The sequence below is a fragment of the Spea bombifrons genome, chromosome 1 (assembly GCF_027358695.1).
Source record: "Spea bombifrons isolate aSpeBom1 chromosome 1, aSpeBom1.2.pri, whole genome shotgun sequence".
Taxonomy (NCBI): domain Eukaryota; kingdom Metazoa; phylum Chordata; class Amphibia; order Anura; family Pelobatidae; genus Spea; species Spea bombifrons.
In genome coordinates this window covers 120534140-120547349 of record NC_071087.1, presented here as the reverse complement: position 1 = coordinate 120547349, position 13210 = coordinate 120534140, and the positions used below count along the sequence as shown (strand labels likewise).

General features: G+C 42.8%; 1 protein-coding gene across 9 annotated transcripts in view; it reads left to right on the top strand.

Annotated features, from left to right (window-relative positions):
* The window catches only part of FBRSL1 (fibrosin like 1), a 228666-nt gene that overhangs the window by 201290 nt on the left and 14166 nt on the right, over positions 1 to 13210 (top strand). For 6 of the 9 annotated variants that reach the window (XM_053471396.1, XM_053471412.1, XM_053471430.1 and 3 more), the window contains exons 6-9: positions 3968 to 4016; positions 9662 to 10046; positions 10567 to 10832; positions 12632 to 12861. In XM_053471396.1, the coding sequence (XP_053327371.1) occupies positions 3968 to 4016; positions 9662 to 10046; positions 10567 to 10832; positions 12632 to 12861 (930 nt within the window). Of the gene's footprint in view, positions 1 to 3967; positions 4017 to 9661; positions 10047 to 10566; positions 10833 to 12380; positions 12542 to 12631; positions 12862 to 13210 lie in introns of all 9 variants that reach the window. The other 3 variants (XM_053471437.1, XM_053471404.1, XM_053471388.1) reach the window with 2 other exon arrangements.

The window sequence follows — 13210 nt, the reverse complement described above, 5'->3', positions numbered from 1 at the left end:
GGGTTAATCCCCACCGCAGAGACCTGCAGGGAACTCAATAACTATTATCTTGGCCACAGAGCATACAGCAGCTTGGTTAGTAGAACTGAGCACTTCCCACCAGTGTCATCGTATGTGATGGGGGATTGAAGCACGATTGACTAGAATACATTTATGTGAAACTGCTTTATTTGACAAAAAGCACACAAATGGGGACATTGTTCTGTGTTTCAAGGAGGTCCTCATAAGACTTAAAGTAAAATATTAATTTTCTTGGGAACTTCATGTTCCCATATGATATCTTTAATACTTAATTTTTTAACCTTGTGGTTTTCCACATTGCATCAGAAAGATATTCCATTTGTGCCAATGCTCATCATATCTTAGTCTGGAAAACATTGCAACCACACATCATAAAAAGGCTTATGTTTTCCTACGTCATACTTGTTGGCCAGCAATAAAGTGCCTTGCTGTCCGTTTCACATGAGCCATTACATTTCCACCAGACAAATCCAGCACAGGTTGCGTGGGGTGCCTCAGGGATAGAGAAGGCTGGCCTGTATTGTCACAGGTGCTCTGGCACGGGCACCTAATCCAGCGTACCTTCATATCCTGCACAGGAAAAAGAGATGGCGCACCAAGAACCAACAGAGTAATCTGTGTCTGGGAGAACTGTGCCATCCATGTCAAATATGACCACCTTCCAGGCAATTGGCATGCACGCCCGTGTGTACGCGATTGCAGAGATTTAGCTCATATTTTGACGAACATTACGTGAGGCTTTACCCTGCTGGGAAGGAGACCAGCCCTAGTCAATTTGAATGTGTTAGATTAAGGACTCATTATTCTACAAGGATGGAAATCAAAGAGAGCAAGTGCCATGAATGAGTGTTGTCTGACTCCTTCTGTTGGGCTACTTCTAAAGTTTTGACTTTGGATATACCCAACAAATGCTCTTGCGGCATCCCATATAGGACTTCTCAAACATTTCCTTTCATTAGAGTGCAGTGTAATAGAACTATAAACCAAACCAAAAAAACCTTCCTGTAAGTGGTTTCATCGGATGACGTCCTGCAGCTTTAACAGAATCCCTCTGCATCACCGCCAGGGAGTCTGCTAAACCCATCGCTTCTGCGGCCAAGAGAACTGCTTCATATCGTTAGTGTTTTGACGTGCCGTTGACTATTCCTGTTAATGCTTTAAACAGTGTTATGTCTTTCCCAGTTATTTGTCTAAGCTCAGTTCATACCCAGCCAGTTGGAACAAGACCATGCTGCGAATGGGAGGGTGGCTGGAGGGGAAAGACACAGGATTTTGGTTAGTGACACAAAGCCCCATCCTACTCGAGCTGGCATGAACTCATTCGTGGGCTTCACAAACACCGTTACCTCCTCCAGGACCGCCAAAAACTTCTCGCACCTGGTATTAAGTCAGCCATTGCCTTCCACCTCCTGCCGCCTGCAGTTATGTTCCGCACAGCACAGTTCTGTGCTTGTTATTGCAATTTTGTGGAGCTCTTTTGATTTACAGCTGTTTTTACGACCATTGAGAAGGCCACAAATTGAGGAAATCTCATAAAACGGAGAGCAAACGTCTCCTTCGCAGCTCCGGCAGAGTTCTGGCAAGACTACTTTATTCCACTGAGCAGGATGTGTAAACAATATTGAGTCTCCTGAGTGACTGTATCAGTGCAGTTAAGTGGTAACAGCTTGAAAAATGCCTTTCTCCGTATTAGAGGTAAAACTTCCAATGGGCCCCCAGGCTAAACTAAATTGGTGACATTTTGCAGGAGGGAAAAAAGGATAATCGTATGTGCGCAGAAATAATGTAAGCTGAACTTCGGTTAAGCCACTGGAAGCTGTCCAGCGTTGGCCGTGTCCCCTTCTGTAACCGATCCTGAACACTTCCTTCCAGCTCATCTGTCCAGCACTTCCAAAAATCCTTCGTTGCGGGAGATCGCACAGAAAAGGTTCTTTATAAGAGCTTTGTCTGAAGAAAATGAAACGGTGGTGCCAGCCCAATACAATTTAAGCACATTTAGAGAATGTGTAGTGTGTAAAAGGTTAAATTCGGTTTCTGCTGTTTGAAATTTGTCGCAGGTCTGTTTTATGTCGGATGCCACTAATTTATTGTTTCACAATTTCATACATAATTTTATCTGCAAACATAAAATTAATCACCTTTTCAGTCATTATTCCGAGTCATGTAGTGTTTGGTAGAGAAAAGTATACATTCCAGGATTTCTCATTATTTTTTTCGTTAATCAGACCTTTCCCGCATTTCGTCTGCTGTCTCCTAGGTTTAAAGATTTTCTGCCCTGCTGTGTCCTCCTTGCTTCTAGCTCTAACGAGCGTTGCTTCATTTGGATGATATCTGAGTATTTCAGAGCTGAATGATTGCTCCCCGTGCAGGCTCTCTGCATGAAAGGGCTTCTCTTCACCCCTGTCTGATTAATCCGCTCCCATGCGGCGTGGGTAGGGTGTTAATTTGGAGAAGTGGTGGACAGGCAGGCATGATGAACCTCAACAGCTGGTGTCTGTATGTAAATGGTAGGATAGACAGCTGAGGGGAAAGGCTGCTGTTTGAGAGGGCAGCCAAGACGTGTCTGAAAGATGTGAATATGTTTCCTTTTAAAGACAATCTGAAACGTGGGAAACAACCGGCACGTGCGTTAACTGTATTTTACTTTTATACTCTAGGCTATTTTATTTATATAGCTCCCTCATATTCTGCAGCAATGTACAATGCATAAACCGGGCGTAAGAAGAAGTGTATTGCAAAACAGTTGGGAGGCGAAGTAGGTTTGCCTGGCATTGGATAGACCAGAATAATGGGCGCTAGGATCATGGTTTTATACTAAAGGTAGTCCGTCGTAGATTGAGGTCTTCCAGCTTTGTTTTAGCAGTTTAAGGACCCACTTTTCTCTCTGCAAATTAATTCAGTCATTCTAGCAAGAAAAAGACTGCCAAAGCTAATCATTCTAAAGCTTTTGATTATATTAATTGTGGCCCGAAAAACAAAGGTGTTTCTCTCACCGGTTCTCGTAATGCAAGATGAAATGCTAGTTTTCAAGAAAATATAACTTAAGATCTTTTATCAGGTTCACTTCTCTCCGTGGTTATAATTCCACAAAAGCATTGTCAGGATAGCAGTTAGAAGTATTGTGAGGGTGAGGTGTTTGCTCGCTGAAATCCTCTTAGCCATCAAGAACAACTAAATACCTATGCCTTTGCAATTCAGAGGAAATAATGGAATAATGAAAATATAAGAATTCTTAATCTTTTCCTGGTATTCTACCATATTCACTTGTATAGTGACAAAAAAACGTAATGGTTTCCAGTTTGATTTATATTGTCTTTTGTATTTATGATGAGCGAACAGAAGCGATAAAGTTAAAGCAGTCGGCAAGGATATTATTCAATTTGTTGCCCTTTTAACCACTTTGTACCAGAAGGACTTTTTATATGTAAACCCCTGTTGTGATGTTGCTCTGCCAGCTAGATCTTAAATGGCAGTCCAGGTTCCTATAAATCTAACACTGAATAGGATGTACATAAAACATGCCCCATAATGTGACACTTAAAAGAATCTCTTTGCAGAGAACGTAAAAACAAAAGAATAGAGCTTGTGGATTATCCTTTAGTCATTTTGTTCATGGTTTTGCTGTTTTGTAATCCCAGATGGCCTTTGTGGTTGGAAGACTGCAATTTACTACCCCCTGCGTTGTATTACAACAATCATGTGGAATAGGTTTAATATTTTACAAGTGCTAATTGTATGTCCCGGATGACGGCTCAGTGTTGCACCCTTCAGGCTAGCACAAAAATATTTGTAAGACAGACTCGACAAAATAAGAATTTATAGCTTTTTAGCTGCAAAATGGTTTCTCTGCCCGGTACACGCTGGGGTGAGGGAATTGTAATGCTTGCTTGTAAAGCCTACTAAGTTTATTTTATGGTGTTTAACACTTCTTCTTTCTCCTCCGCAGTGCTCCAATGTTGGCTCTGAGATCCTCTTCACGCCAGCTGCTTCCACAGGTAAGCAGGTCCAAAGGACCAGCATTGTCGTATGTTTCCTTTCAAGTTGTGTTACAAAAATTTTTTTTAGAGACAATCATGTCCATTGGGCTGCTGTTCTAAGCATTTCGTCCTAGATGCTTGCTTTGGAAGGCAAATCCATAGCATAGTATAAAAGCTTTTTGTTCACACGCAATAATGTAGAAGTGATATATGCCCAAGTCTTACGTTATTAACAGCCCTTTGACCAACAACCTAACTCAAAAGTCTTATCAGATGATGGAGCTGGTGCTTCTATCCAATTCAACTCTTCTGTCAGTCTCTATTTGTTCCAATTTGTATTAGATCAGAAGCAAAAAAAGACAATAGCTTCAGTGCCCTTGCGTGTCTTAGAAGCAAACAACATCATCTTCCTTCTGCGCACCAAATACAGGAGGCCCGTCCGTCTTATGCCTCTCTCCCCAGAGAGATCTGGCACTGACCTCAGGGTCAAACTGCTCCTGTGTGAGTCAACAGCATCACTTCCCTACTGATTTTTACAAGGACAGCTGACCTCTGCATGAACAATAACCCACAGGGCATGGTAACCCCATTCATCACGGCTCCAATTCTTAAGGGATTTACATCTGAAATCAGGAGCGCTTTCAAACAATACTTGTAATGCTAATTAATTACCTTGGTGTTGAAACGGCAATCTCTTCATTATGTTCTTGGTAGACCAGTATTTTCTTTGGGGGGGAAAAAAAAGCTTTTGACAAAACATACAATAAACCTGATATTGTGTGGGGTTGCCTTTAATATGGTCACGGAACCAAAACTGCTGCACTTACAATGACATATCCCTGTTTCTAATGTTCCGTTAATATTATTCCATGAATCATCAAAGCACTGATTGGGTTGATAGCGTGGATTCCGTTTTCCACATAGCTCTAAATGTTGCATTGAGCACCAATTCTCTGTGTCACAAAAGGATTTGTATTTTATCCCCCTCCCATAATCTCGTTCCTTGGCCAGAATCGGTCAATGTGTGCTAATCCTCCCTGTGCCATGTTCCAGGCACCAGGTCCCTTATTGATTTTCAGATTAGTGTGATTTTGTTTTTATTCAGAAGACCAAGCCTTGCTCCTCTTGTTAAAGGACACTTTGCAAATAGTAAGAGATCACCTTTCCAGTCGTTAAGCATGCTGAAAAGTGTTCTGTAAGAGGAACCATCACATTGTATAATATAACTTGAGCATTTATCAAAACTACATATAGCTAGTGATTCTTATTAACTGATCATTGTAAATAGTTGGTGCCTTATTGAAGCCGAGGTTTGTGCACAACTCATATACCTAATCAATATCTTGTACTGAAGTTCTTTCCCTTCCCCTCATCCCAACCTTCAAAATGCTGCAAAAAATCAGCAACAATCACAAAATAACAGTAGGATGGGGGGGGCATAAGCGGGAGGAATAATAATACAGATCCAGAGAACAGGAAAGCTATGATATAACTCCCCCTATGGTATACACGTACAACAGGTTTATAATACGTATGTAACATTTTACTCTGTAGGCTTTTTTAGTGCACTAAGCCGCGTAATATTTGGGAAAACATCCGCATAAGCATCACTTAATTGGTAATGCAACACAGCACAAGGTGTCTGTTCAAAGTACTATAAAATCAAAAGAAGACCTCAGTAAACGTCCTTAGGGGGCCTTTATAATTGGCTTAGTTTGACCCTTTGCAATCTGAAAATTGTCCTATTCCAAATACGCTTTATTCTTGGAAGCATCATGGCAACAGAGCAGCATGAGGGTTAAGCAGTCTTGACTCCCTGCTGCATGCTGCCAGGCTCTGTTGCCATGGGAACCGGATGTATGGGACACCTGCCATACAAATCAGGGGTTCTTAATTAGCAACTAGTAGCTCATCCCCTCTTGGTTTTCAGGTTACAGACCTGTATTGTAGTCCCATCCAGCCTTATTCTTTTCATCCTGCTCCTCAAAACTCACATAATGATCATACAGCATTGAATCTCGCCAGCAGCTGAGACATTGTGAAAAATGTCACCTAAAATGCATCTTTTATTTGTGTATCGTTTTATCTTTATGAAAATCCTGTGAACTGACCTAATAGGTCTTCTTTCTCCCTTCCCTCAAAAACCTTTCTTGAGATGAAACGTGCCTGCGTTCCGACCGAGAATAACGATTCAGGATATCATAAGCCATATCATATAATAAGACCTCAAACCAGCCCCCCCCCCCCCACCATTGCCTTACAGAGCTGTCCCTCATCTTTTGAAGTTGAGCCTACGGACCATATGTTTGTGTCTGTTATACCTGCACAATAAGCATGGTGCAGAGATACCTCTAGGGGTACCTCTAGCAGCACCTATCAGAGTCCCATAAGTAAAGTTGGCCTCTATGGGAAAAACAGACAGCAATCAGACAGAAGACAAAAAAAACATAAAGAAACACACTATTCAATTACTTTTTAATTGCGGTAAAAATGATACATTTGAATTGCTTCCTGATGCTTTAGGCGCCCCACTACCTGACATACACATAGTATTTTCCCCTGCGTTGCTTTTCTAGCGATGCTGACGGATGGCATCTCAAGCTGTGAGAAGCAGTGCGTTTCAAGGTCTGTATGTAGAGTGCTTTAGGTGTACTTTTACATGGAGGTTAATAGACAGCGGGGGCAGACAATGCGGTTCCCCACGGACATGTTTGCCCACCTTGTACCCAATGCAGTAGTTCCCATACTCATTGGGGATTTAGAGTGTGCGCTTCCCCTGGAATCTGATGTATGTCAGTGTGAGTGGTGTAGGTGGCTGAGGATTCATTAGAAGGCGCACTCAGCTTTAGTTTACACGGCGTGCCTCGTTCTGTCTGTACTGCACCGCACCATGTTAGACGTTCAGGCTGTTTCTAAAGTGAGATGAATATGAATATGGATGGGATGTGATTGAAAAGAGGCTAGCTGGCTAGTGTGCGCTGACGTAATAACCAGGGCTAATAGGAGGGCACTGTGGTGACCGCGTGGCCAGCTCCTCGCTACGCCCTGAATAAATAGTAGTTACGTTACACTGAACGGTAATTGCTTCTGGAGGTTTGCTGCTATCGATCTGTTGGTAGACGCTCAATATGAACACCGGGGCCGTGTTCATGATTTAATTGCTGTGATTAATAACTCACTCAGAGGGATACATGACAATCAATATGAATAGTAAGCGACAGCCGGCAAGCCCTACGTTTTGTGGTTGGCTCTTGTTTGCTCTGTAGACAGTCAGTAGCTGTTAACTCCTTGAGTGCTGAAGGAGCACTTGTCAGGGCAAACTATGGTTTGTAAGCCAGAAACGCAATCAACGTTTTTAAAACTAAATTCTAGCAAACCTGACATCCGCACGCAAGCTTTAGTGAAGAGTGTTTCCTACCCAGCAGTGTAAAGGTTAATGATTGAACATCTTGTGCTGATGCTCCGTGTGTGTGTGAACTGTTTGCATGTAGATCGTTTCTAGAAGAGGCTGATTTCTTCAGTACAATTAATGTAACACATATCTGGCTGGAAGGCATAAATCCCTGCATCTTACTGTCAGATGAGTCCTCCCGTGGCTGTGCTTGTGACAGGCGTTCATGATCTGGAGATACATACACTCTGAGATGCACGCACCCCTCCCCCCAAGGCATCCGTTCCCTGTCGCTTAAAGTGCTGCTTAGCTGCCCCTGTCAATTTATCTCTGTCTGCAGCTTGTCCCGGCCGTCAGGCTCACACCGCAGGTGCTGCGTCCCCAGCGTCCGCGTTAAAAGGGTTCTGGGAGGGGGTCTGCGGAGTGTGGTGGTGGTGGGCCACGAACGGACTACAATTTAACCAATGTAAATCCCACTGGAGTAGTCGGGATTGCTGGGCCATGTGAAAGTATTATACCTTGCTTATTACTCCAGGGCCCGAGGAGTGAAGGGGTATAAGCAGTAGTCGTGGGAGTTGGTCCAGACACCGCTTGCTCTAGCAGCACATGTCTAATTTTGAAAGAATTACAACTCCATTGTACTCTGCCAGCCCCAGATTCCTCTCACATGTTCTCCTCTACAACACATTTATTATTCCCATATGGAGAAAATGGAAAACGTACTGACATAAATAACAATGAACTATTTCACTTTCCATCCCCTCCTAGTGTTCATATAAATCTCATCTTTTATTGTTATGGTTTTCACGCTCAATAACTATTTGCATTTTACATGGTAAATCACATTACGTGTCTCTGTTAATAAGGGATCCGATGACTTTCGGTTTATGATGCGTTTTGCTCTTCGCTCTGAACTTCTGTAGCCCGCAGCTGTCTGACCACTGACATCACTGGGTCACTTCAGTTTATTAAAGCTGACAACTGCCTTCTCCATGTTTCCTGACAGTCCAAGCATCTGACAAGTAGTAATTGATAGTGGCAGCTGCTCTAAGGGTGTATTCTTTGTCACAAGACAGTTCCTCTTGAAAAGTATATGGAGTTGAACCAAAGGGATTTATTCACTAAAGGGTGAGTTGGCAGGAGGGTTCACAACTTCTTCGCTATTCATAATGAAGTGCCAACGCTGGGTCATTTTTCTAGCTGGAATGGCTGAACTGGCCTGAACTAAAGAGACTTAAGCAATCCAACAGATTTAACTATGCATTATACAGGGCCAGTGAAGCTCTTCATGCAGCAGAAGCTCACTTGGGTTGTGCCTTCATAATGTGTAATGAAGTCCACGAGTTAAAACTACAACTCTGCCGTTGTAAAAAAAAAAAAAAAAGCCCATATGAAATGTTTGGTTCTTTGTTTTTTCTTCACATACATGGTTCTTGTCCCCAAATGACATGAACAACACAGAGTGCCCGTGTCCTACTACAAGCAGCTAGCTTCTCTGATCTGCACATATCCAGTTATATCCCTTGTCTCCCTTTTGGTTACAAAGACCTTTCAGATTGCTTGGCACCATTATCTAACAAGAAGAGTTGCATGGGAAACCCATACATTGTTAATATATAGGCAAGAACATCCTTCTAATCACACACATCTACCTGCGCGCAAACATGTGTACACACACACACACACACACACACACGTTGCAGGTTTGGAATCAGATTCAAATCTAATTCTTCAGTCCGTTTCTCTTTATCTGTTCAGAATGATTAGATTAACTAATGCCTCTATTCAGCGTAAAGGGAAGACACATGAACCAAATGCAGAGACTTAACTAATTGGATTTTATGGAAACGCGACTAATAGAAGTCCCTTTTTAACGAGAGAGCTGAATTAAATAGGACATACAGAAGCTGAAAGTGTGTGCGTTTCCCTTCTGAACATTGCAGGATGTGACCACAGTAACTCAAATTAATTAAAGTCTGAATGATTGGAAATTGAATTAAATAGTAGAGTAAATTGGCTTCCATTTGGAATGGAGAACAATGCACCAGTTATCTATATCACTGTTTTGTTGTCTATAAAAGAGGGGAATTTTTGGAGAGCCATCTTTAAGATGTGCTTTTGCAATAAAAACGTATACTGCTTTTGTGCCCAACGTGTAAAAGTGTACTGTTTTCTAACAAATAATTTGGCACAGTATACAAAGAAAGCAACACTGCTTGTATGTTTTTAATCTGATGTGTGTGTATGTGACTACATTGTGTTATGTTCTTAGGTGCCCTTCTGAATGACAAAACAGAAGCACAACTGGCCAACCACCCAAAGGTCTCGGGGCTGGAGCGCAGCCAGGAATTAAACACTGAAGTCTCTTTCATCCCACCTATACACAGTCCACCGCCCCCAGCTGCTGCTATAGTCACCTCTGCGTCCTCCACACCAGCCTCCAGCACTCGTGCCAGCCCGCAGGTCAAAAAAGAGCCAACCCTTGTAGCCCCAGCTCCTCCACGGCTCACTCCGCAGCCGCAACCACGGCCCCACTCACGCCCCTTGTCTCAGCCTCAGCTGCTTCCCCTGGAATTCCGATCTCAGAATCACCTCCCTGCCCATCACAACTACCCTGTGCATCAGCAGGTGCCGCACAACGGGATTGCCAGCATCAGGTAATGGTGGGGATGAATGAAGGGAAGCTATAGATGCATCTCGTGGGGACAAATGCAATGCTATGTTTTAAATACTTTAGCCTGGATCAATCTTGTAAGACCATTAGATGTTGATGTAAACATACCTGTAGTTAAAGCGGTGTTCTTTAGATTAATTTTTAATTAAAATGGACATTCACAACCACTCACCTCTGCATAGTTTATATGTGCAGCATTACACATTGATGGTGGCAACCCAGCCTGTCTCTCAAGCCTTTGTGCCTATGAAGACCCATGGTCAGTTCTAAACTCAACTGTTGCACTGGGGACGATGCAAGTACAGTTCCAGTGCTGGCACATTTTCAAAATGTAAAATGATTGTTTAGCTCTACCCTTGGTCAAAGACCACATGCAAGTTACAAACTGGTACTTGCTGTGTTTATGATGATTTTCAAATGCGTACATGGTATGGTATGTCTGGGACAGGGCATGCAGAGATTTCTCACTGATCTCACCTTCTCTTCTCTCGGGTTCCTCACAGCCGTAGCAGCAGTGCCAGCAGTGCAGCAAGCATCAGCCTCCCCAAACACCTTCCGCCTTCCCCTCAGGTCCCCCCCCATCACCCTCCCGGACCGGGCCTGCCTCTCTCCATATCCAACCTCGCTACCTCCTCGCACTTTGCTCTCAGATCTCAAGCCCAGCATCATCCGGCCATGTTTGCTGCCCCTCCTACGCTGCCACCACCACCAACTTTACCCACAAACGGCCTTGTTATCCCTGGCCACCCTGCTGGAGCAGGATACTCAGGTAGGTGTTTCTGTCTTGTTGTTTTGCTGATGTATAGCATGCATACGGGTGGTGTAAAGTTTCAGTCCTCACCCAGTTTAGAACAGCATAGAAGGAAGCCATGGTTATATTTCTGCTGACATGGCAACATGTAGTTTGTCTAAATATACCTCTCAGGCTTATTCCCAAGCGCTGGGCAAACTGGTACAGGTGCTTAACTGGGTGTGCATTAAAGTTATAGTAACTTATTGGTGATGCAGCGTATCACATCTGTGAATGCACGTCAGGTTTTAGTTAAACGATCAGTTACCAAGTAACATACTTCACCATACCAGGATAGTATGTCATCTGACTTTATATAAAAAATGCAGTCAGTACCAGAGTAAAATTGTTAGATTTGGGCTAAAAAAAAAATCTCTAATGAAACAGAGTGCTCTAACTCACAAGAGTGCTGCTGTTCTGAAGACTGAACTGGCAAATGCTGTAAGTACTCCTAGATTGCTCTACTCCTGTTTATTGCCATCCAGGCTACCTTTTATACCAGTAACACATCGTTAAGAATGTGCTTAAGCACTGAAAAGTCCCAGTAGCATTGAGATATATCCCCAAAGTCAAAGCACAGTCATGTAATGGTGTAAACCAGGGGGTCAGACTTCAGGACTTGATGGTCACAAACAAGCGATTTTTTTATTTTTTTTAGCTTGAGGTATCAAAATCATGTCAAGAGTGTTGTCCTTAAAGCCAGAAGTTTGACTTCACCAATATGAAATCTGTTTATTTTAGATATGAAAACATGATTCAAAATATAACACATTTGTTCTTAAGATTTTCTTTACAAAAAAAAAAATTTGAATCATATAAAATAAAGTAAATAATTGGAATGTTTATTGACCAAAGGCCAGTCCTTTACTTAAGCAAATGAAGTCCTGGACATAGCACATCATAGCCGGAATGTGCAGGATGGTTGGAGTTATGGAATGTTCCACTGTTAATCTGTTTCCATTTTTTATCTTCCATTAAAACGTATTTTTGCCGTGAACACTCAAAATCCCCGTGCAGTGTGAATTACGAGCTTGCACTGTGCCATTTGGATTCCAGATACGGTGCAGGACATTAGTTCATTCGTTCAAAACAAAATGTGTGCTCCATCCCACTGATCTCAGAGTGGAATTACCCTAGTGTTAAGGTCACTTTAGTCTTAATGTGTGTACAGTAGTGATCTCCTTCTATAGTGTAACTTCTAACAGTGACGTGGTATTTGTCATGGTGTATAATCAGCTGTGTATAAAATGATGATTGTACTTGTTGTAAACATGCTAGTCTGTCATTCTGGCTAATTTGTTTTGCTCACACAACCTTTCTGGGGTGTAAGCAAACTAAAAAAAAAAAAATAAAATAAAAACAGAGACCTGAATACTCCCAAACAAGAGCAGATAATTTGCAGGCCCCAGCTATTGGTGAAGGAGGGTATGCTTGGGGTAGTTGGGTGTGCCTTGTTTATACTGCATTATAAGAAGCCCCACTGTGTTTTCTCCTGAGATGACTCATGGTGTTCTTTCTTGTCTTTAGATACCAGCCTGTTGATATCATTCAACCAACCAATCATGTATTGCCAGCCTCATTCGGGGATTCTGATTGGTACTTTGTCACAGGCATCTCTCTTACCTCCACCAATGAGTCCTCACGTAGAAAACCACCACAGCATGACCTGCAGAAACAGGGAATGCCAGGTGAATATCTGCGCTTTTTCCTTCTATGTTTTTGGGGAAACTGATGGGCCGATGGGCCTCTGTGTCTTTTTGTCTCTCTGTCTCTTTTAGATCATGAACTTCTCAGGCAAGAGCTGAATAATCGCTTTTTGGTTCAGACTGCGGATCGGGCGGGCGCCCCTCTCGGCTCTGTGCCGCTGCTGAGGGCGGAATTTCACCAGCACCAACACACGCACCAACACACGCACCAGCACACATTTACCCCCTTCACTTCCAGCCTGCCCCCGACGCAACTTATGCCGCCAAATGCACCCCCCATGGTGCGTACCCCTGCCCGAAATGTGAGGATAAGTAAAGCGTCTCAGTCCAGTTTCACTCCCCACTCCCTTCACTTGTATATCTTTGGGGTTATATTGGGGTTTGTGCACATTATCTGTCCACCTAAAGTTCCCGACCAGTTGTTTCTTTTCACAGCTGGATTTTAACTTCTGGTCATCACATTTTCCCCTTTCTTTTTCACAATTAACAGGGTAGATAAATGGTTTCTTTCTAAACACAATTCCTGTTTGTTTTTGCTTAATTGTATCCTTTTTTCATATGCATTGTGGCTAGTATCTGGAATCAAGGACAGGCCTCTCTGTCTAACGTCTGACATGAATTTTCTGCATGTTGGGTTCTTTTCTGGACCAG